Source organism: Scyliorhinus canicula, chromosome 8 (genome assembly GCF_902713615.1).
Source record: "Scyliorhinus canicula chromosome 8, sScyCan1.1, whole genome shotgun sequence".
In the NCBI taxonomy this organism is placed as follows: domain Eukaryota; kingdom Metazoa; phylum Chordata; class Chondrichthyes; order Carcharhiniformes; family Scyliorhinidae; genus Scyliorhinus; species Scyliorhinus canicula.
In genome coordinates, this window is record NC_052153.1 from 149,440,395 (window position 1) to 149,465,450 (window position 25,056).

At 47.9% G+C, this 25,056-nt stretch overlaps 1 protein-coding gene across 1 annotated transcript in view; it reads left to right on the forward strand.

Annotated features, from left to right (window-relative positions):
• Positions 1-25,056, forward strand: part of mccc2 (methylcrotonoyl-CoA carboxylase 2 (beta)) — a 153,143-nt gene that overhangs the window by 54,742 nt on the left and 73,345 nt on the right. The window contains exons 4-8 of the mRNA XM_038805418.1: positions 3,495-3,596; positions 8,111-8,238; positions 9,847-9,959; positions 11,350-11,463; positions 24,774-24,838. Coding sequence (XP_038661346.1) covers positions 3,495-3,596; positions 8,111-8,238; positions 9,847-9,959; positions 11,350-11,463; positions 24,774-24,838 — 522 coding nt within the window. The remainder of the gene's footprint in view (positions 1-3,494; positions 3,597-8,110; positions 8,239-9,846; positions 9,960-11,349; positions 11,464-24,773; positions 24,839-25,056) is intronic.

Consider the following 25,056-nt stretch of genomic DNA (forward strand, 5'->3'; position numbering starts at 1 on the left):
TGTCCACTGCCCCCATTTGCTCCATAAACCCTTTCAGCTCCCTTGCCATTGCTGGGAGTCTCCCCGTTCTGGGACACGACCGATCATAAGCCGGGTCAAGGACCATGTTAAAGTCCCCCCCCCATTATTAGCCTGCGAGAGTCCAGGTCCGGGATCTTCCCCAGCACTCTTTTAATGAAGTCCACGTCATCCCAGTTCGGGGCATATATATTCACCAGCACCACTCTTCTCCCCTCCAGTCTGCCACGTACCATCAGGTATCTGCCCTCCGTCTCAAATTGCACCCGCTTGTTGATCATGATTGCCACCCCCCTGGACTTCGAGTCCAAGTCTGAGTGGAAGACCTGGCTAATCCAGCCCTTCCTTAGCCTGGTCTGGTCAGACACTTTCAGATGTGTCTCCTGCAACATAATTACGTGCGTCGCGCCATTCCTGGCCCGCCTGTTGGCTGCCTCCACCCTCAACCTCCTTTCCAGTGCCTATTTCAAGTCCCTCCCACGTCAGCAGAACAACCCCTCCCCCCCTAACAACATCCCCCGATACCCCCACCCCTGCCATTCACTGGCTGTGATCTTCCCCCCCCCCCCACCTGACTCCCTTGACTAGCCAATTTGCTAGCCCGGTGACTCAACACTCCGGCGCCTTCCTGTCTCATTCCCATTGTTTCCCCGCCCTCCTCCCCACTCCCCGGCGCCCCATTCCCCTCTCCAACCCACTGGAGCAAACTCACTGACACAGGAAGGCATGGACATCAACAAAACAAAAGAAAAAAAAAATAAGGAACCCCCCAACCCACGTCCTTGGCCCCCCTTGCTGACCGGCCCCCCTTCGTTATCATGCCGGCTCCAGTGTCCTCCGCGAGCTGCACAAAAAGTACAAATCCGCCCAAAAAGGAAAAATCAGAAAAAAGAGGAAAAAACAAAAACATAAGAGAAAAAACAAACAATAAAAAAAAACCCCAAACCAATGTCCATGCACAAAGGAAAGAGTCCCAAATGTTCCGCTTGGCACCTTTGACCAGCAAACCGTTGAACAGCAGTCCAGGCACATTCGGTGTACCTTCCCACGGTAGTCCTCGGGCCCTAATTCGCCTCTTTTCGGGACCAGCCCCTGATCCCTCGCAAAGTCCATCGCTTCTTCAGGCTCGGAGAAGTAGTGGTGTTGACCCTGGTGCGTGACCCATAGCCGAGCTGGGAACAGCAGACCAAACTTCACGTGCTTCTTGAACAGCACCTCCTTGACATTCTTAAAGGCTGCTCGCCCCCGAGCCACCTCCTGGCTTAGGTCCTGGTAAATGCGGAGGACACTTGTTCCACGCGCTGCTCCTGGCGCTCTTTGCCCACCGCAGCACCCGCTCCTTGTCCACGCACCTGTGGAACCCAATCACCATCGGGCGGGGGGATCCGCCCGGCCACCCCTGCCTCGCCTGCACTCTGTATGCCCCCTCCAGCTCCGGCGGTCGCGGAAAGGCTTCGGCCCCCATCAGCTGCATCAATAGGTTTGCTACAAACGCTGCGGCATCAGCTCCCTCAGCCCCCTCCGGGAGGCCGACCATCCTCAGATTGTTCCTGCGGACTCTATTCTCCAGCTCCTCCACTCTGTCTAGCAATCTTCTCTGCCTCCCCTTCAGCCCGTCAACTTCTAGCGCCGCAACCGTCTGCGCATCCGCCTGCTCCTCCACCGCCTCTCCCAGCTCCTTAAATTTAACATCTTGCGCATCCAGCCTCTGGTTCAGCTGATCCACTGCTTTCTGGATTGGGTCCAAGCTGTCCCGCTTCAGCGCTTCAAAACTGGACTTCATTTCCTGGAGCATGTTATCCAGCGCCTGCTGGATTGCTGAGTCCGGGTTCCGTGTGTCCGCCATCTTAGGTTCCAGGTAAGTTTCTTCAGGTCCTTTTCTCTGTCCCTATTTCTCTCTTTTCTTCTGCCTCCTGGACTCCCGCTGTTCCATGTGCCGCAGCCCGCTCCTCAGCACTTTCGCTGCCGCCTTCCTTCAGCTCCGTGGTCCCGCTATCGCGGGGAATCAGCCTCCAAACGCCCGCCAGAGTGAGAGGCCCACCGAATGTGCGGCTCACTCGGATATCACCGCCACCGGAAGTCGCCTTGCATCATCTTTTGTCATTTAGTGATACCTGTCTTCCATCCTATCAGAGTTTCCCTTTTGGTTCTTTATTACTTTCTCCTGCCTACCCATGCCTCATTCTGTGCGTAAAAACCATCTCTAACCTTCCTTCTCCAGTTCTGATGAAAAGTCGCAAACCTGAGATATTTACTGTTTCTCTTTCCACAGTTGCTGTCTGGCCTGCTGAGTATTTACAGCATTTTCCATTTGTATTTCAGATTTCCAGTATCCGCTGCGTTTTGCTTTTGTACTTGCAATTTGTGTTCTTAAACAAAATATTACAACTTCCTTTCGCAAAAATATAAATAGATGACAATACTAAAGTAGAGCAAAATTTTTGGAACTGTTAAATGTCTGATGGTAAATGTCTGATAGGAAAAATATACAGAATTTTTATACCATCTTTCTTGTCCTCAGGAAATCCAAAAGTGCTCAACAGCCATAAATTACTTTGGAGTGCTGTCATTGTGGAGTGCTGTCATTGTGTTACGATCTCAGAAGAGATCAGTAACTTTTTAAAAGATATTTAAATTCATAGTTATTAACTGCAAGAATATTGCCACATTTTACACTGTAAACAAAAACTTTTACCGTACAAGAGTTAAACAAGGCAAATACTAATAACGTAACATTATATCTCTCAACCACTTCTACTTTAAATCCTAAAAACTCAATAGGACAATCCCCATTACTCTTTTGTTTTTACCCAAGAGTTCTCCCATTCTTTACAGGAACCAGATGGCTCTTTTGCTTCCCCTGGGCCAAAACAAAATGTTCTACAGCCCAATATTCTCTGAAATTATAGATTTATTCACGTATCTCCAATAGCATCCGGAAAGGCAAACGCTCCAACTTTTCATAAGCACCTGCAATCCCCACAGGAACATTTGGAATGTCCCAGATACAAATTTGGACAAATTATTCCCAAATCTGCCCTTTGTTCTGGTAAAACAATAAGAATAATTTAAACCTCTTGGACAACTGTAGACATCCAGCCTCCACAAGAAACTCAGAATGAGGTCCGTTGTTTAGTTTTCAATACTCTCCACTATTACTGAAAAATAAAACAAATGTATTATAGACCAACCTTTTGCATTCGCGATTACCTCTGGTGTGTTTATCAGCATCTCAACATTTTTTATTTACTTTACATTTAGAAAACAAAATCAACACCCTCTAAACTAATATTCCTGAAACATAGGAATCATAAAATTAGGTGTTCATGACAATTGTTATTTTTTGGACAAACTCCACAGGCAATTTATGTACAGTAAAATCCTGACAATCATAGCTACTGACCAGGTGATATTTATGTTAAGTATGTTAGAATTGTTTAGCTTTTATTTTAATGGAGATACATTTTATTTGACAGGTCTCCATTCTTGGAGTTTTCACAGTTTGCAGGTTATCAACTGTATGGTGACGAGGACGTCCCAGCTGGGGGCATCATCACAGGCATTGGAAGAGTGTCTGGGTAAGTGCTATATTTTAATTAACCTTTTACTTTCCCCATCTTCCTGTAATAGATGTGTTATGGAAAGATGTTCAGGATAGCTTATGTAAGAAATGGGGATGGGAGGATGGGGTTAATGTTAAATGATCCACTGTCCTTATTTCCTTCAAGTGCCTATCCATTTCCATTTTGAAATAATTGATCATCTCTGCTTTCACCACCCTTGTATGAGTAGGTTCCCTGTCATTACTGCTCTCTACAGATAAAGGAAGGTTCTTCCTCACATCCGCCTATATCTCCTGCCCAAAACCTTAAATATATCTCTTTGTCCTTGTACCACCTGCTTATTCTTTGTTTTATCTAAACCTGTCAAAATCATGTGGACCTCCCCTGAATCTCCTTAGAGGCTGGTTTAGCACACTGGGCTAATTCGCTGGCTTGTAAAGTAGACCAAGGCAGGCCAGCAGCACGGTTCAATTCCCCGAACAGGCGCCGGAATGTGGCGACTAGGGGCTTTTCACAATAACTTCATTGAAGCCTCCTCGTGACAATAAGCGATTTTCATTTTTCATTCATTTCATTTCATTTTGTCCAAGGAGAACAACCTCAGATTCTTCAACCTCATCTTGTAGCTAAAATCCCTCAATCCTATAATTGTTCTGGTAAATCTTTGTTTCCTCTCAAGGACCTTCACACCCTTCCTAAAAGATGATGATCATAACTGGATGCAATACTCTAGTTGTGGCATAACCAGAGCTTCATAAAGGGTTAGCATAACTTTCTTGCTTTTATACTCAATGCATTTATTTATGAAGCCTAAGATCTCACATACTGCAACATGTCCTGCCAACTTCAAGGATCTGGACATATGGACCCCTTTGCACAGCATTTTTAGTCTTTATTGCTTCCACCAATCCTTTCTATCAAAAAGCATCAACTCACATTTCTCTGTATTTAATGCTGTCTGTCTTATTTGTGCCCATTTTGATGTGCTATGTCCTGTTGCAGTCAATTGGTATCATCTTCACTTTGCCACACCTCCAAATGTGATACCATTGACACATTTTGACATTTCACACTATTGTAGTATGAAGTTTTTTTAATATATCTCTTGTATATAAGTTGACATTGGCCCTTCTATTCATTCGCCTCAGTTTTGTTCACCAAACTTTTATGTTGTACTTCGTCACACGGTTTCTTAAAATCCATGTAGTTGACATCCCTTGTTCTCCCTTCATCAACCTTCTCTGCTACTTGATCCAAAAAATTCAATTGAGTTAGTCAAACATGATTTGCCTTTTATACATGAAAATGAAATGAAAATTGCTTATTGTCACGAGTAAGCTTCAATGAAGTTACTGTGAAAAGCCCCTAGGTGCCTGTCCAGGGAGGCTGGTACGCCTGTGCTGGCTCTCTTTAATTAACTCAGAACTCTTCCAAAGTGCCTGTTATTTGTTTCCCTGACAATTGTTCTTCCAGTTTCACACGCCATTGGCCGGCCTGTAGTTACTAGGTCTGTCTTTACAGCCGTTTTTGAATAACTGTGCTACATTTGCCACTCTTCAATCCTCTGATACCTCTCATATCAAGGGAAGACTGGAAGATTATTGGAAGCCCTCCCTTTATCTCAACTCCTGCTTCCCTTAGCAACCTGGAATGCGACCAGACCAGACCAGACAAATTTATCCACTCCTAGCATATTCAGCCTTTTCATTACATCCCGTCTATCAATATTCACCCCATCCATTACCTCTACCATCTCTGCCTCTACCGATATGTTGTCAGATTCCTATTCCTTAGTAAACACCGATATGAAGTATTCTAGCTTTGCACTGTGCCCATAAGGGGTGGGATGGTGGTGCAGTGGTTGGCTTCTGTGGAGAGAGAAATAACGTTAACAATTCAGTTCAAGGGCCAATCATCAGAACATGTGCTTAATTGAACCTGGCTCTAAGCAAGCAAATGAAAATGGTTAACGCTGGAACCCGAAGCCCGGAATCCAGCTTTAAAGTTATACCCATTTGCTGCTGCGTTTTTTTACATTTGTAATGCTGCTTCGAGAATCAGCAGAGCTTTTAGGTTCCACCAGATGGTGCCAATGCAATGTTCAACTATTATGCTAACTATTGACGGATTTCTTAGTGATTAGCTTTGCAACAAAAGGTTATTAGTCTGTTGACAATCCAACTTATGATTCACGCACTGGTGTTTTATATAGTAACAGCTTTATTACAGTATCTGATTTAGTCTTCCGTTTGTGTTAACTGACACACACATAAATCAATTGGTTCCCAGGCTCAAACTATCTTTGAGAAAGCTCTCTTAACACAAGACCTGGAGTGATAAACTTGGGTCTCCAGGTTGCCTGTTCTCCTGCCTCCAAACAGCATTGCTACTGATCCTGTAAAAGACTCTGCATTTAAGGGGACTTGGTTAAATTCTTATACTATAGTACAACCATGGCTTGTGCTTTTATATTAGATGGATAAGGAATATGCACTATGTACATCCAGATAGGCTTCATTTTTAGATGTTTACCTGGTTACTAATCTTTTGCCTCTGTAATACAAACTTTCATAGAATCCTTACAGTGCAGAAGGAGACCATTTGGCCCATTGAGTCTACCCGTCCCTCTAAAACACCCTACCTAGGCCTACTCCACCACCCTATCTCTGTAACCCCATAGCCCCACCTAACCGTTGGCCGCTAAGTGACAATTTAGAATGGCCAGTCCACCTAACCTGCACATCTTCGGACTGTGGGAGGAAACCAGAGCACCCGGCAGAAATCCATGCAGACACAAGGAGAATGTGCAAACTCCACACAGACAATCACCCAAGGTTGGAATTGAACCCCAATCCCTTGCACTGTGAGGCAGCAGTCCGAACCACTACCACCGCGTCGCCTTTATTTATAGTAAGTGCTGAGACCAAGTATTAATCCTTGTCCCCAGACATGAGCGTTTTCATTCTCTACTCTTGAGTTCCAAACTGTCTGTTATTTAAATATAGAGATTAGATTGATTCATTTTTCTCTCTCCCTTGCTCTTCTTCACCAGATAGCATCCTCGATTATTTGAGTGTTGCTGAGCCATGACTTATGCTTTCATTTTACGAGGTGGGTGGGCAAGGAGGCAGGTCCCAAGACTAACATAGGCAGAATGGGGATCAAACCTCACACCGTTGGCATTACTCAGAACCACATGCTAACTGTCTGGCTAACTGACACCCCTTCTGCCTCATTTGCTCCACCACTAAAACTTTTAAAAGAAAGAAATATCAGAATGGATTTGATTCTTAGATAAACTAATGCCAAGATAATCTATGGTAAGAAGTCTTACAACACCAGGTTAAAGCCAACAGGTTTGTTTCGAATCACTAGATTTTGGAGCACTGCTCCTTCCTCAGATGAATCACCTGAGGAAGGAGCAGTGCTCCGAAAGCTATCCAAGGGCCGGTGCAGACACGTTGGGCCAAATGGCCTCCTTCTGCACTGTAAATTCGATGATTCTATGATCTAGAATGTTAAAATTGTTTTATTTTCAGTCTAGTGCTTTCATTAAACACTGGATACATTGGCAACTGTCAGTGGTTTTTTTTTAAGTTCTGTTAAACTCATGCGTATATTTTCTGTGCAGCTCCTGAGTTGCATGCGTTCAGGGCTGTTGTCTGGTGGACATAAAGGAAAGGAAAACTTAGCATCTCAGTGGAATTTTGGCAGTTCAAGTATTTTGTGTTACTTCCAATGTTGGATGGTCTTCAGTGTTGCTAACTTTCTGTGATCTTCAGCATATACTTGGCTTAGTTCTGCCAGTTTCATTTTGTACTTTATCTTCTGCCACTCTTCAAACTATTTGCACTTTAAAATGGTCTAATTGGTTTGCACACTTCTCCTCTCCACAGCTGTCATCTGGCTGTTGATCAGGTGGAGATGATGCTCTCTCTGGGAGATGATAAATTATGCCCGTGAGGTGCATGTGTAGAGCAAATTTAAGCTTAGTAACAGCTCATCTTGTCAGCAGGTTTACATAAGTCTGAAAATCTGACTTGTCTAATGAGAAAACCACAATATATCAACCAGCCAGAACTAAAAATCCATTTGTCACTTGAGTATTCTTATCCAAAAAGGCAGTTCTCTACTCCTAAGTTGAATCCCTAAAATTGAAGTGCATCTCTGCTGTACAGTAGTTTTTCAACTTTTCATACAGCTGGCTAAACACGTCCAGTGACTGCAGCTTTGAATGTTGGTCAAGACTAGATGTTAGACGGTTATTCGAGGTTTCAAATCCACTGCTATGTGGGCCGTTAATGTTTGTGTTTTATCACTTGAACATAGTATTACCATTTAGGAGTTTGTCATTTGTGATTTGAATTCTTGGTTTGTTTCTGATGAAGTCCCATCTGAAATGTTAACTTACCTGTTTTTTCTACAGATGTTAACTGACCTATTGCGTATTCAACATTTTATTTTCAGTAGTAAAGTTGTTTATGTACTTTTCCATTGCTAATTCTGAACCACATTTATATTGCTTTCAGGGTTGAATGTTTGATTGTTGCCAATGATGCAACAGTAAAAGGGGGTTCCTACTACCCAATTACAGTGAAGAAACATGTAAGAGCACAGGAGATTGCAACACAGAACCACCTGCCCTGCGTTTATTTAGGTGAAACTTTTAATTTTCCCTTACATTTATTTAGTCTTTCTATTAAACTATATTTTATGAAGTTGAGTGCATTTTGAATACATTTAATTTTTTCTGTGAGATAATGATGCATATTGGAATGTTTCCAATTTTTCTTAGATTATTTATGGGATATTTACTTCTACTAAATGACAGTTTAAAAAAAAGTTTAAAGTACCCAATTAATTTTTTCCAAATAAGCGGCAATTTAGCATGGCTAATCCACCTAGGCTGCACATCTTTGGGTTGTGGGGATGAAACCCACGCAAACACGGGGAGAATGTGCAAACTCCACACGGACAGTGACCCAGAGCCAGGATCGAACCTGGGACCTTGGCACCGTGAGGCTGCAGGGCTAACCCACTGCGCCACTGTTCTGCCCCTCTAGATGACAGTTTTGCAAGAAAAAGCACTACCATTATTAATGATGTTGAAAATTGTCAGCGTGTTCCTTGTAATACAGTTTGTTATTTGATTCTCTTTCAGTAAATTGTGCCTTCGTGCCTCAATTGTCCTGTTAGTGCGAGTCCACAAAATAGACTTCAGTGTCTTGAGTGCAAAATCTAGGCTGAGCCAAAGGGGGATCTTCATTGTCAGAGATGCCAACTTTCAGATGAGACATTAAACTGAGGCCCAGTCTATTCTCTTGGGTAAATGCAATCTTTTAAGAAGAGCAGAAAAGTTATCCCTGGTATCCTCAAGCCACATGACAAAAAATAAATTATCTGGTTATTATCACATTGCTGTTTGTGGGTGCATGCTGCAGGTTGATGGCGGTGACACTGCGCTCCTTACAGTACGCACCTCAAAGCTCTGGAGAAGCAACATCAATGGTGCTGTTGCAAGATCCTCCAAATCCAGTGGAAGAAATGTGATCTAATAGCAGAATCTTCTTTTTAACCAATATGTCCAGCATCAAGGCACTAATCACTCTGAACTACCACTCTGGGGTGGGTCATGGCATCGGGATGCCTGACACCAGACCACTGAAGCAAATGTCCTATTCAAACCTCGTTCATGTCGGGAGACTCACAGAAGGACAGCAGGGGTGTTCTCAAAGCATTGCTGAAAAGATCCCTGGTTTGTGACCGACCAGAATGGTTTGTTTGGAAAGGCACCAAACATATCGAGAGACTTCGTCAAGAGCATACAGAGGCAAAGTGGAGGCATCGGAGAGGGTGTATGCGCCTCACACACTTCATCTCCCACCCGGCTTACTCACTCTTCCAACTTCTTCCATCGGGCAGGAAACATAAAAGTCTGAGAATACGCACGAACAGATTCAAACCAGCTTCACCCCTGCTGTTACTAGACTGCTAAACAACCTTCTTAGAACTGACCTGATTAATACTACACTACTGTATGCCACACCCGATGCCGGTGTCTATGTATTTACATTGTGTACCTTGTGTTTCAATCATAGAATTTACAGTGCAGAAAGAGGCCAATTAGCCCATCGAGTGTGCCCTATTATGTATTTTCTTTTTTTTTTTAAAATGTTCTTGTCATGTACTAAATGATCTGTTTGTGCTACTTGAGCTAATGAAAGGTGATATATAAATGCAAGTCTTTTTCATCGTTTTATTTTAGTGGACTCTGGTGGTGCAAACCTACCTCGACAAGCAGATGTGTTTCCAGATCGAGACCATTTTGGGCGCATATTTTATAATCAGGCTAATATGTCTGCAATGGGAATTGCACAGGTAAATTAATTTAAAATGTATATCCTGTTGTTGTTCCTTTTAGTTAAAAACTTAAATTACATGAAGCGTAAGCATTTTGAAATAAGAAAGGTTCAGGCATACAGCTCGATTTGCCATTTGGATCCTTTATTTGATACGTCAATTCTCCTGTGATGCCAGCAACTAAAATGTGAAAATATTAACAATTTATGCATTTTAAAGTGTAGCTAATTTGATTGGTAAGATTTCCCTTCAACATAAGATAGGAATGTGACAAATTTTCACTAACTGGGAATAGTGTTCAGCTCCCTACAATCAGGTTGTGAATTTGATTGGCAGGTTTATCTGTCACTTCAAGTTGCATTCATGCATTGTGATGAACGGTATTTTTTTTTTTTTATAAATGTTTTTATTCAGTTTTCATATTTTATATTGAACAAATTACAAATTGTTAGGAGAGAAAAAGAACAAAAAAAAAAAACAACAAACAAACACGCAAAAATTAACATACATATTTACAGGTAAGCATCTTCGTAGTAGTAACTGCGCCCGCCCCCCGCCCCCCCCCCCCCCCCCCCCCCCTCAACATGTTTATTTAGTTTGGTTTTGGGCCTTAGCTAGCCATCGAACCCCCGTACCGAACCTGTAGCCCCACCCCCCTCCCGCTACCTTCCCCCGACTATTCTTCCTCTTGTACCTTGGCCACAAATAGGTCCCGGAACAGTTGCATGAATGGCTCCCACGTTCTGTGGAAGCCGTCGTCCGACCCTCGGATGGCAAATTTGATTTTCTCCATTTGGAGAGATTCCGAGAGGTCGGACAGCCAGTCCGCAGCTCTGGGCGGTGCTGCTGACCGCCAGCCAAACAGGATTCTACGGCGGGCGATCAGGGAGGCAAAGGCAAGGGCGTCCGCCCTCCTCCCCAGGAATAGAGTGATGAACGGTATTAATAACTGCTGTAAACGGTACCTGACCTTTAATACCTTGCCCCTTTAAGAGGCTTGGAACCCTGGGGGACTCTGCCTCTGGCTCCGCCCCCAGGAAACAGTATATAGGATAAGGCTCCATGTGGCGAGCACACTTCTCTCGAATGCTGTCCTGTTCTCTGTATATTAAAGCCTTTGATTACCGACCTCGCTCTCGCGTCGTAATTGAGAGTGCCTCATGCATTGAGCACATTAAAGTAGAGTTAGTGTACTTTTGGTTGAGAAAAACTGAAAGAAGAAGAATACAGTTTGACCAACTAAAAACAGTATAGTTGTAAAATCTAAGTGGGGAGGGCCCAATACAGAAGCAAAAGTGGTGAAGTGGTGTTGTGTGAATGAAAATTATTGTCTTCATTTTTGTTTCCTTATAAAATCTGTTCTCATATGTAAATTATTAATTTCCCTGATTGTTGTCTTTGGTTCTAGATAGCTGTTGTCATGGGTTCATGCACAGCAGGAGGAGCATATGTTCCGGCCATGGCTGATGAAAGTATTATTGTGAAGAATCAAGGGACAATTTTCTTAGGAGGCCCACCACTGGTAGGTCTGTGTATAATAACCTCAATATTGTTTTATGTTTAGGGAGTAATATGAAGGTAAGCTCCCAAACTCCATTGCAAATTCTTGCATTAGTCTGTATCCTCACGAGGATCAATTTTGCATAATATCTGCTCTTGTTCATATTGGTGCTTCTTCTCCGAGCTACCAATGCAAAAAGAAAAAGCCCGTCATCGACTATGGACTATCGGTTTGGCCGAGGACAGGGCGATCACCAACTCGGAGGCTGGCGGGCACTGCAGTGGTGAGGAACCACCTGGATCCACCCCGAGGACCTGTCAAACATGAGTACTGATTGCCTTACTGACTGACTGACTCATCCCTCCCACTGACCACATGTCCATTCTCCTGCAGGTCCTCCTGGCGCAGGACCATCCTGGATGGCCGTCTCCTGACTCCGAGGAGAACAACTCGGACGAGAGCTCCGAGGATTCCACCATAATAGTCGCGGCACAACTGTGATCCCCATCCTCCACCAGCGCATATACACATATCTCGGTGGGACATGTTAGTGATCAGGCTCCTGCGGCACAATCTGGCGAGCACCACACTGCTGCTGATGTACATCAGGTGGCGGCAGGAACCTCCAGGCGAGAGAGCAGTCGGGAGGTCTACTGGATCCCAGGACCCAGCTGGTACCAGTCTGATGTTGAGCCTGTGGAAGAGGTTATCCCAGAGCTGATGGAGACAATATGGAGCCACCGGGATTTCAGAGGGCTATGTCAGCATCACTCCAGCAGATCCGTAGCCGCTTGGAGGAGCCCATAGGCTACGGGTGCAGGAGATGGCGCCAGCGATGAGTGGCTCCGAGGCCAACACTGCTAGAGTGGCAACTGCAGTGGAGAGACTGGTGCACAACCTCGGCACCATAAGTGAAGTTGTCCAAGGCATCACGCAGTCGGTGACGGCCATGGCTGAGGGTCACGGCAGTATGTCTGCCTGGGGAATGTTACCCAGTACCAGGCTGACCTTGATGAGGTTCTGCGGGACATGTCCTGCACTCAGATGAGCATGACCAAGGCGCTGCGGTGCTTGTCCCAGTCGCAGGTGGGCATGGCTGAGGCATTGCAGAGCATGTCCCAGTCACTGAGGAGTATCGCTGAGGGCATCGCACCATGGTGCGGACCCTGGGGAACTGCCAGGGCTTGCAGAGCCAGACGATGCAAGATAAGCCAGGACTCGAATCAGCTGCCCCTCTGTCCCAAGGTGAACCCAACGCCATATGGGCATCAATTGGAGGAAGGGGTGCTGGGTGCCAACCCAGACCCGTCACATGTTGTAGCGACGGTGGCCACCAGCTCCCCCGAGTTCCACCCCTCTGATGAGGCACTGTCTCGAGGTCAGCACACGGGACGTGGCGGTGCATGTGTTGCCGACAAGCGAGCCGTGGCCCTCCGGCCCCAGAGGATGCCTGCCAGGAGCATTGAGGGCCACGGATCGAGCTAAGCAGCTGGCTGTCTCCAATGCAGATGTGCATCCTGGGAAACACCAAGACGTACTGGTAGAGCTCGGAGGGCCAGGTACATTGAACATCACTGAGGGCACCGGGAGAGAGTGTGTGTGTGTGTGTGTGTGTGTGTGTGTGTGGGGTGGGGGGGGGGATGAGATGAGATGGGGGGGGTTAGGTAATGGGTGGGGTGCATGTTTCCCAGCACACAGAAAATTATGTTAAACCATTTACCTTTGCATTACATATCACTTCACTTTGGAAAGTAACGCATACGAGTGCCGAGTCCTCCAACTGAAAGATTATGGGCGCGATTTTACTGCTGCCTTGTGCTGAAGCGAGAGCGTGACGAGCCTGTTAAATCCCGTTAACCTGTTAACGGTAGAGGCCAAAAATGTGAACTGTGCCGGGCGCTGATCTAACTGGCCTGCCTTCTTTGGCAAAATCAGGATTCCCCCCATAGTGTGGCGAGAAACCAATAATCACCACTTAAGCCCAATCTCCATACTATCTAACGACCTGTGATCTAGCGGCCTCCCAGCAAGCAGTCATGCAGGTGGCCATTAGTTCACCTTTTTAAAAACATGTAGCTGGCGGAATGGCTGCTGAGGGGACCCGAGGAGATGAGTAGCCATCTTCGCTTACAGGCAAAGAGCCCGGGGTCACTAGGGTTGCTGCCCTGGTGCTCACAGGAAGGTGTGGGAGACATTGGGGGACTAGCCTCGGTTGGGGTGGTCAGTCATCCGGGCGGGGGGTTTGCAGAGCAGTGGGGGGGGGGGGGGGGGGGGGGGGGAAGATGGGTGTCCCAGTGCGGAGAGTCCACCATGCCAACCCCTGGACCATGTGGTCCCGTTCCGGGGTAAGCCTGTAGCCATCTAAGATGGCCACCTGCAAAGGACCATGGGAATTATGGCCAACCCAGGACTCAGACAGGTACACAGCCTATGTGTATCTAAAACACAGTAACCAGACCTGACCGAAACCCCCGCTCGTTTACATTTCAATGGCCCATTTTCCAAGGACAGTAGAACTCCAATCAAGCAACCAGTACAGCCACAGACTGATGCCACTCCCCTTACTCAGAAAGCACAACTGCCAAGATCAATGACCACTAAGAACCCGCCCAGCTACTAAGGCACCCACCTCTTTATTGGCCGAAATCGAAGAGAATGATCAGAGTCCTGTCAAACTATTGGGTCCAAGGTTAAGGACCGCCCCTAAAGAGCGCAAAATCCCAGGGGGATAAAAGAGAGCACAGCCATGTGTTCTGTCTCTTTTGGATCCGGCCTGTGCCTACCCAATTGCCAACGATTGCTACCTGACAGATGAGCCCAGCAGAGACAGAGCCACTTTCTTCGAACCAGCCAAGTGAAATCCAGATAAAGCCCTTTATCCATTTGCACAGTGTCGGTCGCCCTGAAGTTAAGTATAGGTTATCGTAGCTGATAGATGTAGTTTAACTCGTAGTAGATATTGTGTTTGGATGTTGAGATAACTCTTGTGTATGTAAATAAACCATCTTTTGAACTAACTACCTGGTTGTGTGGTCATTTGATTGATATAAGGGAAAGGCTTGTGGTTCACCGAGATAAATTAGCGACGTTGTTGGGGCCTAAAAATAGAACAACAAACCCTAGCCCCTTCCTGCCTGCCCCGCCAACCACCTATGATTCCCACCAACCACGCAGGCCTTTGGCCGCGCGGCTGAAGGCTAATTTGGAATTGTCAATCGTAAGTGAGAACTTCACACCTCCCAAAGGACCTACCGGTGGGTAGGCGTGCCATGGAGCAAGTGGAGGTTATTGCCCAGCATCCCTATCAGACTATGATGCCTGGACACTGCGGAAGGCACCACTCAGGATGCAGCAATGAACATCTGAACACCCTGGAACTGGACTCTGGCACCGGGGTCATCTTTACGACCAGACTGTGGGCATGTACACTGTGGAGGGAACCAGCGCTGAATCCAGGTAACATTACATTCGGGTGTCTGGGGTACAAAGTCTAGGGTCTGGTGATCAGGGCCCCCCGCTCTGGCCAGGGGTGCATGGGTAGGGCATGTCAGATGGGTTGCGGGGTGGGTGAGCGATGGGAAACATGGAGGGTCCCCGGGGTGGAAGGCGCCGCTGGTTGTCAGTCTCACTCCAATTCTTTACAGATACTGCACGGGACGACGAATGATATCTTTCCCTAACATGTGCCACAGGAGGCTCTGCCTCAACAAGGGGATGTGCGGCCCCTGTGCAATGTCCTTGTGGACTTGACTCCATGTAAGGAGGAGGATACCCACTCCCAGTATCTGTCAAGTTCACCGCAGCCCTGAACTTCTACGTTTCGGGATCATTCCAGGGGGCGAGCGGGGACTTGTGTGGCATCTCACAAGCTACAGCCCACAAGTGCATCCCTGACAATGGTTGCCCGAGCAGAAAACTAAATAAGCTTTGACATGGACCAAGCCCAATAGGATGCTCTGGTAGCAGGATTCTCCGTCATCACCAGGATGCCCAATGGCTGGGAGTAATAGATGTCGACTTGTGCACACCTAACCGTCTGGGAGTGCAGTACATCAACAGGAAGTGGTTCCACTGCCTGAACATCTAGCTTATGTACGACCACCTGAAGATGATGCACGTGTGTGCCCGCTTCCCAAGGAATGTGCTTGACAGCTACATCCAGGGATAGTTAGACATCCATGGACCACCCCAGGATGGCCGGTTGGCTCTTGGGGGATAAGGGACACCCATTGATGACCAGTATGGAGGCCGGTGACCGATGTGGAGGCCTGCTACAACGAAACCCATGCCACCCAATCTGTCACTGAGCGGTGCATCGGACTGCTCAAAATGTAGTTCCAATGCCTTGACTGCTCTGGTGGTGCGCTGCAGTACACCCCTGAAAGTCACCCACTTTGTGGTAGTTTGCTGTGTCCTTCACAAGCTGACATAGAAGGGAGGCGATAGGTGGTGGGAGAGGAGTATGTGGCCACCTTTGGGGAGGAGATGCTGGACCAGGAGGAACTCGGCGACAAGCCCGGGAAGGTCAAGCTGGAGGATGGAGTAAAGGCGGGAGCAGCGAGCGTCTGGAAAGCCGGGAGGGCCAGGGAGGCCCTCATCCTCCCTCGCTTCACTTAGGACATGGCCTCATCCGTCATTCCCCCCCCCTCCCCATCCCTCTGCCTTCTCCCTTGGTTAAATCGTGCCCTTAGACTCTGAGATTCTTTGACCATGAATGCTTTCACTGCATTCCACTTCAAAGTTTTGTAATCACCTGAAGCACAGTGTGACAGGCTCAGTTCTCGGCCTTGACCCTGATGAATGGAGTTTTCATTTGAGACATGACTTCAAGAAATGGTTAGTAAGGCAGTCTTTTAAACTTAGGATCAGCAGTAACTGATTCAGCCCCTCAAGCCTGGTCCACAAATCAAGTGTTGGTTCTTTATCTGTTGTCTGACGAGAAGCTATCAGTCTCAGTTTTGAAAATTTTGATTGACCTATCCTCACCAGTTCTGTGGGGGGACAGAATTCCAGATTTCCACGACCTGTTATGTGAAGAATTGCTTCCTGACATCATCCCCTCAACAGTTTAGTTCCAATATTAAAGTTATGCACCCCTGGTTTGGACTCTCCCACCAAAGGAAATGGTTGTTTTCTATCTATCCTATCACCTTTAATTATCTTAAACACCTCAATTAGATTACCCCTCAATCCTATGAACTCTAAAGAATATAAACCTGTTTTTATCCTGCGGTAGCGAGGTATGGTAGAAACACAGGATGAGTTCATTTGTGCCTTTTTTTGAGCAGTTGTAACATACAATATATTTACCAGAATTACTTTGTGGACTACAAGTTCCGCAATTGTCTCCTCATATTGAGTCACTAAAAGTTAGCATGCAGGTGCAGCAAGAAATTAGGAAGGTAAATGTTATGTTGGTCTTTATCACAAGGGGATTTGAGTACAGGAGTAAAGATGTCTTCCTGCAGTTGTATAGAACCATGGCAAGACTTCACCCAGAGTATAGTGTACAGTTTTGATCTTCTTATCTAAGGAGGGAGTGCAATGAATGTTCACCAAACTAATCCCTAGGGTTATTTTATGAGGGGAAATTGGGGCGAGTGGGTACGTATTACTGAGAGTTTGGTAGAATGAGGGGTGATATTGAAGCGTGCAAAATTCTTACAGGCTGTGGCAGCATAGACGTAGGTCAGATGTTTCTCCTGGCTGGTGAGTCTAAAACTAGGGGATATAATCTCAGGCTAAATGGTAGACTATTTAAGACTGAGATGAGGAGGAATTTCTTCACTCAGAGGATGGTGAATCTTTGGAATTGACCACCCCAGAGGGCTGTGGAAGCTCAATTATTGTTCAAGACAGAAATCGATAAATTTCTGGAGACTAATGGCATAAAGGGATATGAAAATAGTGTGGGAGAGTGGTGTTCAGGTAGGTGATCAGCCATGATCTAATTGAATGGCAGAGTAGGCTCGATGGGCTGAATAGCCTACTCCTGTTCCCATGCTCCTATGTTGTGGTTGAAAAAGATGGATAGATACTTCCTTGGTTGCTTTTGCCACTAATAGTCATGGTGTTCCCTCATAGGAACTTGTCATGTTATCAAGTTATAAAAGTTTAATTTAAGAGAGGAATTGATGAATTGTGGACTGACTCAAATAATGAAACTAATCAGTAAACATGAGAACCTAGAGTGAGGATTGTGAATTAATCCCAGTGACTAAATGCAATTGTGTTATTTAGGTCTCTGGATTGGCTGTGGCTCATTGTCATTTATATGTATATTTAATTCTTTCAGTGTTATTCTGGTCCTCAGTGGGAGGGAATAGGACAACGCCAAGTAGATTGTTTGTGTTATAATAATAATAATAATAATAATCGCTTATTGTCATAAGTAGGCTTCAATGAAGTTACTGTGAAAAGCCCCTAGTCACCACATTCCGGCGCCTATTCAGGGAGGCCGGTACGGGAATTGAACCCGTGCTGCTGGCCTTGTTCTGCATTACAAGCTTTGTGTGCATTCTTAATATAATTTTGTGTAGCTATTTATTTCTGGGAATATGAGTCGATAGTTTATTTTGCAGTATTACATTATTTGAATTCTTGGTGGCCCCATGTTATCTATAAGGGCGTTTTCATTTATATGAGACTGAAAACAGCTATTGCAGTTATCTAGGACTGAAAAATTGAAGCTGAGTCATCTCTTCACAGATGCTGTGTATTTTCAGCATTCTCTATCTTAATTGCTGTAATATCATTATGAGCATGGATATTTTGCTCCCATATGTTCAAAAACTCAAATAACTATGATGTGTTTCTCAGTTAAAAATGCCTGGTGGTCCAAATATGATCAGTTTGAATGAAGTCTGATAATGATAAATCATAGAATCATAGAATTTACAGTGCAGAAGGAGGCCATTCAGCCTATCGAGTCTGCACCGGTCCTTGGAAAGGGCACCCTACCTAAGCCCACACCAACACCCTATCTCAGTAACCCCACCTAACCTTTTTTTTCTGGGCACGAAGGGCAATTTAGCATGGCCAATCCACCGAACCTGCGCATAGAACATAGAACAGTACAGCACAGAACAGGCCCTTCGGCCCTCGATGTTGTGCCGAGCCATGATCACCCTACTCAAACCCACGTATCCACCCTATACCCGTAACCCAACAACAACACCCCCCCCCCCCCCTCCCTTAACCTTACTTTTTAGGACACTACGGGCAATTTAGCATGGCCAATCCACCTAACCCGCACATCTTTGGACTGTGGGAGGAAACCGGAGCACCCGGAGGAAACCCACGCACACACGGGGAGGACGTGCAGACTCCGCACAGACAGTGACCCAGCCGGGAATCGAACCTGGGACTCTGGCACTGTGGAGCAACAGTGCTAACCACTGTGCTGTCCCATAAATCTTACCTGTCAGCTTTTCCATCAGTACAAAATCATTGAAAATGTAAGACCACATAAAATAAAAATAGAGCACCGGCATATTGGAAATGCACAGTTGGTTGTTCAGCATTTGAAAGAAGTACATTAATGTTAAAGGGAATAATGCTTCCGCAAAACCTGATTAAGAACTGATTTTTAAAAGAAAAAAATAATTTTTATTGAAAGATTTTGTATTTATATAACAACAACGAACCGCAATAAAATACCAACAATAACAATAATGATAACAGTCATAAACATTCGCCCATCCTCAATGAACAACAAAACATATTAACAACTTAAATTAACACAATAATAAGTTAAATAACCATAGAAAAAATAGAAACAATACTAAAGAACAACCCCCCCCCCCCCCCCCCCCGGGTTGCTGCTGCTATTGACCAAGATACCTATCATTGAGCCAGAAAGTCCAGAAAAGGCTGCCACCGTTTATAGAACCCTTGTACTGATCCTCTCAGGGCAAAGTTGACCCTCTCCAATTTTATAAATCCCGCCATGTCACTGATCCAGGTCTCCACACTTGGGGGCCTCGCATCCTTCCACTGCAGCAAGATCCTCCGTCGGGCTACTAGGGACGCAAAGGCCAGGACACCGGCCTCTTTTGCCTCCTGCACTCCCGGCTCTACCGCAACTCCGAAAATCGCGAGTCCCCACCCTGGTTTGACCCTGGATCCAACCACCCTCGACACCGTCCCCGCCACCCCCTTCCAGAATTCTTCCAGTGCCGGGCATGCCCAGAACATATGGGCATGATTCGCTAGGCTCCCCGAACACCTGGTGTACCTGTCCTCACCCCCAAAGAACCTACTCATCCTAGTCCCGGACATGTGGGCCCGGTGCAACACCTTAAATTGGATGAGACTAAGCCTCGCACATGAAGAGGAGGAGTTGACCCTCTCCAAGGCATCCGCCCAAGTCCCATCCTCTATCTGCTCCTCTAGTTCCCCCTCCCATTTAGCCTTCAGTTCCTCCACTGACGACTCCTCCACCTCCTGCATTACCTTATAAATGTCAGACACCTTCCCCTCTCCGACCCACACCCCCGAAAGCACCCTGTCCATCGCCCCCCGTGAGGGCAGCAAAGGAAATTCCTCCACCTGTCGCCTAGCAAACGCCTTTACCTGCAAGTATCTGAACATGTTCCCTTGGGGGAGCCCAAATTTATCTTCCAGTTCCCCCAGGCCCGCAAACCTCCCGCCAATAAACAGGTCCCTCAATTTACTGATGCCCACCCTTTGCCACCCCCTAAATCCCCCATCAGTGTTCCCCGGGATGAACCGATGATTTCCACCTAATGGAGTCTCCATCGAGCCCCCTGTTTCCCCCCTATGCCATCTCCACTGTCCCCAGATTCTTAGGGTCGCCACCACCACCGGGCTCGTGGTATACCTCTTCGGAGAGAGCGGCAACGGCGCCGTTACCAGGGCACCCAGGCTCGTACCTCTACAAGACGCCATCTCCATTCTTTTCTACCCCCCCCCCCCCCCCCCCCCCCCCACAATCACCCATTTACGCACCATTGACACATTGGCCGCCCAATAGTACCCCAAAAGGTTGGGCAGCGCGAGCCCGCCTCTATCCCTCCCTCGCTCCAGGAAAACCCTCTTCACTCTCGGAGTCCCATGTGCCCACACAAAGCTCAAAATACTGACACTCTCCTAAAGAAGGCCCTGGGGATGAAGATGGGCAGGCACTGAAAGAGGAACAAGAACCTCAGAAGCACCGTCATTTTGACGGACTGCACCCTCCCCGCCAATGACAATGGTAGCATGTCCCACCTCTTGAACTCCTCCTCCATCTGATCCACAAGTCTGGTGAAATTATGCTTGTCAAGAGTCCCCCAGTCCCTGGCCACCTGTACCCCCAGGTACCTAAAACTCTCCCCTGACCTCCTAACCGGGAGCCTACCAATTCCCTCCTCCTGGTCCCCAGGGTGCACCACAAACACCTCACTCTTGCCTAAATTTAGTTTATAACCTGAAAAGGTCCCAAACTCAACTAGCAGCTCCATCACCCCCGGCATCCCTCCCACCGGGTCCGCCACATATAGTAGCAGGTCATCGGCATACAACGACACCCTATGTTCCTCCCCACCCCGCATCAAACCCCTCCAGTTCCTGAATCCCTCAACGCCATCGCCAACGGTTCGATTGCCAATTCAAACAACAAGGGGGACAGGGGGCAACCCTGCCTGGCCCCTCGGTAAAGCCAGAAGTACTCTACCTCCTCCCATTCGTGGCCACACACGCCATCGGGGCCTCATATAGCAGCCTCACCCCATCACCAAATCCAAACCTCCCCAACACCTCCCATAAGTACCCCCACTCCACTCTATCGAAGGCCTTCTCCGCATCCAGCGCCACCACTATCTCAGCCTCCCCCTCAATCGCCGGCATCATGATGACATTCAACAATCTCCGCACATTTGTGTTCAGCTGCCTTCCCTTAACAAAACCTGTCTGGTCCTCGTGTACAACCCCTGGCACACAGTCCTCTATCCTGGTGGCCAGGTACTTTGCCAGCACCTTGGCATCCACATTAAGGAGAGATATGGGCCTGTATGAACCACACTGCTGGGGGTCCTTATCCCTCTTTAAAATTAACGAGATCAGCGCCCGCGACATCGTCGGGGGCAAAGTCCCCCCTTCCCACGCCTCATTAAGTGTCCGCACCAGCAAGGGACCCACTAGGTCCACAAACTTTTTATAAAACTCCACCGGGAACCCATCCGGCCCTGGCACCTTCCCTGACTGCATCTGCCCGATCCCCTTAACCAGCTCCTCCAGCTCAATCGGCGCCCCCAATCCCTCCTCCTGCACCTTCGGGAAAGATAGCCCGTCGAGAAAACTCTCCATTCCCCTCCTCTCCACCGTTGGCTCCGACCGGTACAGTTCCCCGTCAAAGTCCTTGAAGACCTCATTCACCTCAACCCCCTTCCGCGCCACATTCCCACTCTTATCTTTCACTCCAGCAATTTCCCTAGCCGCATCCCGCTTGCGGAGCTGATGAGCCAGCATCCTACTCGCCTTTTCACCATGTTCATACACTGCCCTTGTGCCTTCCTCCACTGTGCCTCCGCCTTTCTAGTGGTCAACAAATCAAATTTAGCCTGTAGGCTGCGCCTCTCCCCCAACAATCCCTCCTCTGGTGCCTCCGCGTATCTCCTATCTACCTCCAGCATCCTCCCCACCAGTATATCCCTCTCACTCCTCTCGCTCCTCTCCCTGTGTGCCCGGATGGATATCAGCTCCCCACGAATCACTGCCTTCAGGGCTTCCCAGACCATCCCCATCCGGACCTCCCCCGTATCATTCACATCGAGGTACCCCTCAATACTTGCCTGGACCCTCCTACACACCTCCTCCTCCGCCGCCAACAACCCCACATCCAACTGCCACAACAGGCGCTGGTCCCGCACCTCCATCATCTCCAACTCCATCCAATGCGGAGCGTGGTCGGAGATTGCGATGGCCGAATATTCGGCCTCCTCCACTCTCGGAATCAGTCCCCTACTCACCACGAAGAAGTCTATCCGAGAATAAACCCTATGTACGTGGGAGACGAAAGAGTACTCCCGTGCCCTCGGCCTCACAAACCTCCATGGGTCCACCCCTCCCATCTAGTCCATAAACCCCCTCAGCACCTTGGCCGCCGCCGGCCTCCTACCCGTCCTTGAACTGGACCAATCCAGTGAAGGATCCAACACCGTATTGAAGTCCCCCCCCCATAATCAGACCTCCCGCCTCTGGATCCGGGACCCGTCCCAGCATATGCCTCATAAAGCCCACATCATCCCAATTTAGGGCTTACACACTAGCAAGTACCACCTTCTCTCCTTGTAGCCTGCCCCTTACCATAACAAACCTACCCCCCTTATCCGCCACCACCTCAGCTGCCTCAAACGACACATTTTTCCCCACCAGAATCGCCACTCCCCGGTTTTCACATCCAACCCGGAGTGGAAAACCTGCCCCACCCACCCCTTCCTCAGACGGACCTGGTCCGCCACTTTCAGGTGGGTCTCCTGAAGCATTGCCACATCTGCCTTTAGCTGCCTCAGATGAGCAAGTACCCTAGACCGCTTCACCGGCCCATTCAGTCCTCTCGCAACCCAGGTGACCAACCGGATCAGAGGGCGTCCCGCCCCCCCCTCCCCCGTCGACTAGCCATAGCCCGTCGACTGCCCGCCCCAGGCCAGCACCCCCCGCCCGACCCAGTCCCCACAGCGACAACACCACACCTCTGTCCCCCCGGCCCACACCAGCTCCTTCCTGACCCTGCCAGAGCAACCCGGTATTCCCTTTCCCCCCCTCCCTCCCCCCCAGGCTAGGAACCCTCCTAGCCGCGAACCGTTCTCCATTGTACTTCCGTGGGTCAGCTAACTTCTGCTGACCCCGGAAACTCCCGCCAAAAACCCGACCCCTCCCAAAGTGGGATCATCCCCATCCTGTCACTCCTCAAGGCACCGCTCTAGCGCAGGGATGAACCAGTTAAGGCCCCGCCCCCCGACATCATCTTCACCCCCCGCCCCGCAACGCAGGAAACCAGAGGAAAGCCCGCGCTTTCGCACTGCCCCACCACACCCTTCTGACGCAGCTCCCAAATACCAGCCCCACTCCATACCCCCAACCCTATACAGAATACAACAAACCCCCCCCCCACAAAATACAAAACCCAAACAACGCCCCCCAACAAAAAACAGAACAACACCCCAATAAATAACCATATCAAAATTACAAAAGTACAGAAAAAATACAGCAACAGCAGAAACCAGCAATAAAGCATTACAACCGACCCCGCAACCCCCAACCCCTAGTTTGAGTCCAGCTTCTCCGTCCGCACGAAGGCCCACGCCTCCTCCGGGGAATCAAAATAATAATGCAGCTCCAAATAAGTTACCCACAAGCGCGCAGGCTGTAACATTCCAAACTTTATTTTCTTATAGAGCACCTCCTTCGTCCGATTAAACCCGGACCGCCGCTTAGCCACCTCCGCACTCCAATCCTGGTAGATCCGTACTATCCCATTCTCCCAATTGCTGCTCTTCACCCTCTGGGCCCAACGCAGCACACACTCCCGATCACTGAACCGGTGGAACCTCACCAGCATCGCACGCGGGGGTTCGTTCTCCTTAGGCCTCCTGGCCAGTACTCTGTGGGCTCCCTCCAGCTCCAGGGGCAGATGGAAAGATCCTGCCCCCACTAGCGAGTTCAGCATCGTGGCCACGTAGGTTGTCAGATCCGACCCCTCCAGCCCCTCCGCAAGGCCCAAGATCCTCAGATTCTTCCGCCTCATGCAATGATCAAGCTCCTCGAAGCGGTCTTGCCACTTCTTATGGAGTGCCTCGTGCCCCTCCACCTTACGAGGACCACGGCCTCCTCCTCTCGTTCAGCGGCCTGCGCCTGCAACGCCTGGATGGCAGCACCCTGGGTCGTCTGAATCTCCGAAAGCATTTTATTTGTTTCCTGCAGAGAGCTCAGCACCTCAGCCTTAAAATCTGCAAAACAGCGCAGGAGAGCAGCTTGCTGCTCCTGCGCCCATAACCTCCACTCCTCTGGTGCTCCGCCGGCCGCCATCTTGGAATCCTTCCCCCGTTTTTTCTGGGGAGCTGCTGCCGTTTTTTTCCCCCTTTCCACTCCGAGTTCGAGTCATGAAATGCGGAGAAAGTCGATCATCACACCTTCTCCCACTGGGAGACGTCGAAAAAAATTCCGTTTTGGGCTCTAAAAAGAGCCGAAAAGTCAGTTTGAATCGGGAGCTCCCAAATGTGCGGCTTCCTTCGTCATCGCCGCCACCGGAAGTCAAGAACTGATATTTTTGTTACCTTCCATACTGGAAAGCAAATATTTAAAACTATTGTTGACTTGTGTTTGTACAGGTGAAAGCTGCTACTGGTGAGGAAGTTTCAGCTGAAGACCTTGGAGGTGCTGACCTACACTGCAGGTAAACCATCTCATGTAGTATCTGGTGGGGGTCTTATTGCCTGTGTACTCAGTGCAAACAAATATGGCTGCCATTCTACCAGGCTTATAATGGTATTTTTACAAGGCCTATCAAACAATATTTTAATTATGAAAAAAATTGTTTTAGTTTATTACATAGCACAAACCAATGTGAGGGCAGCACTGTAGCATAGTGATTAGCACAATTGCTTCACAGCT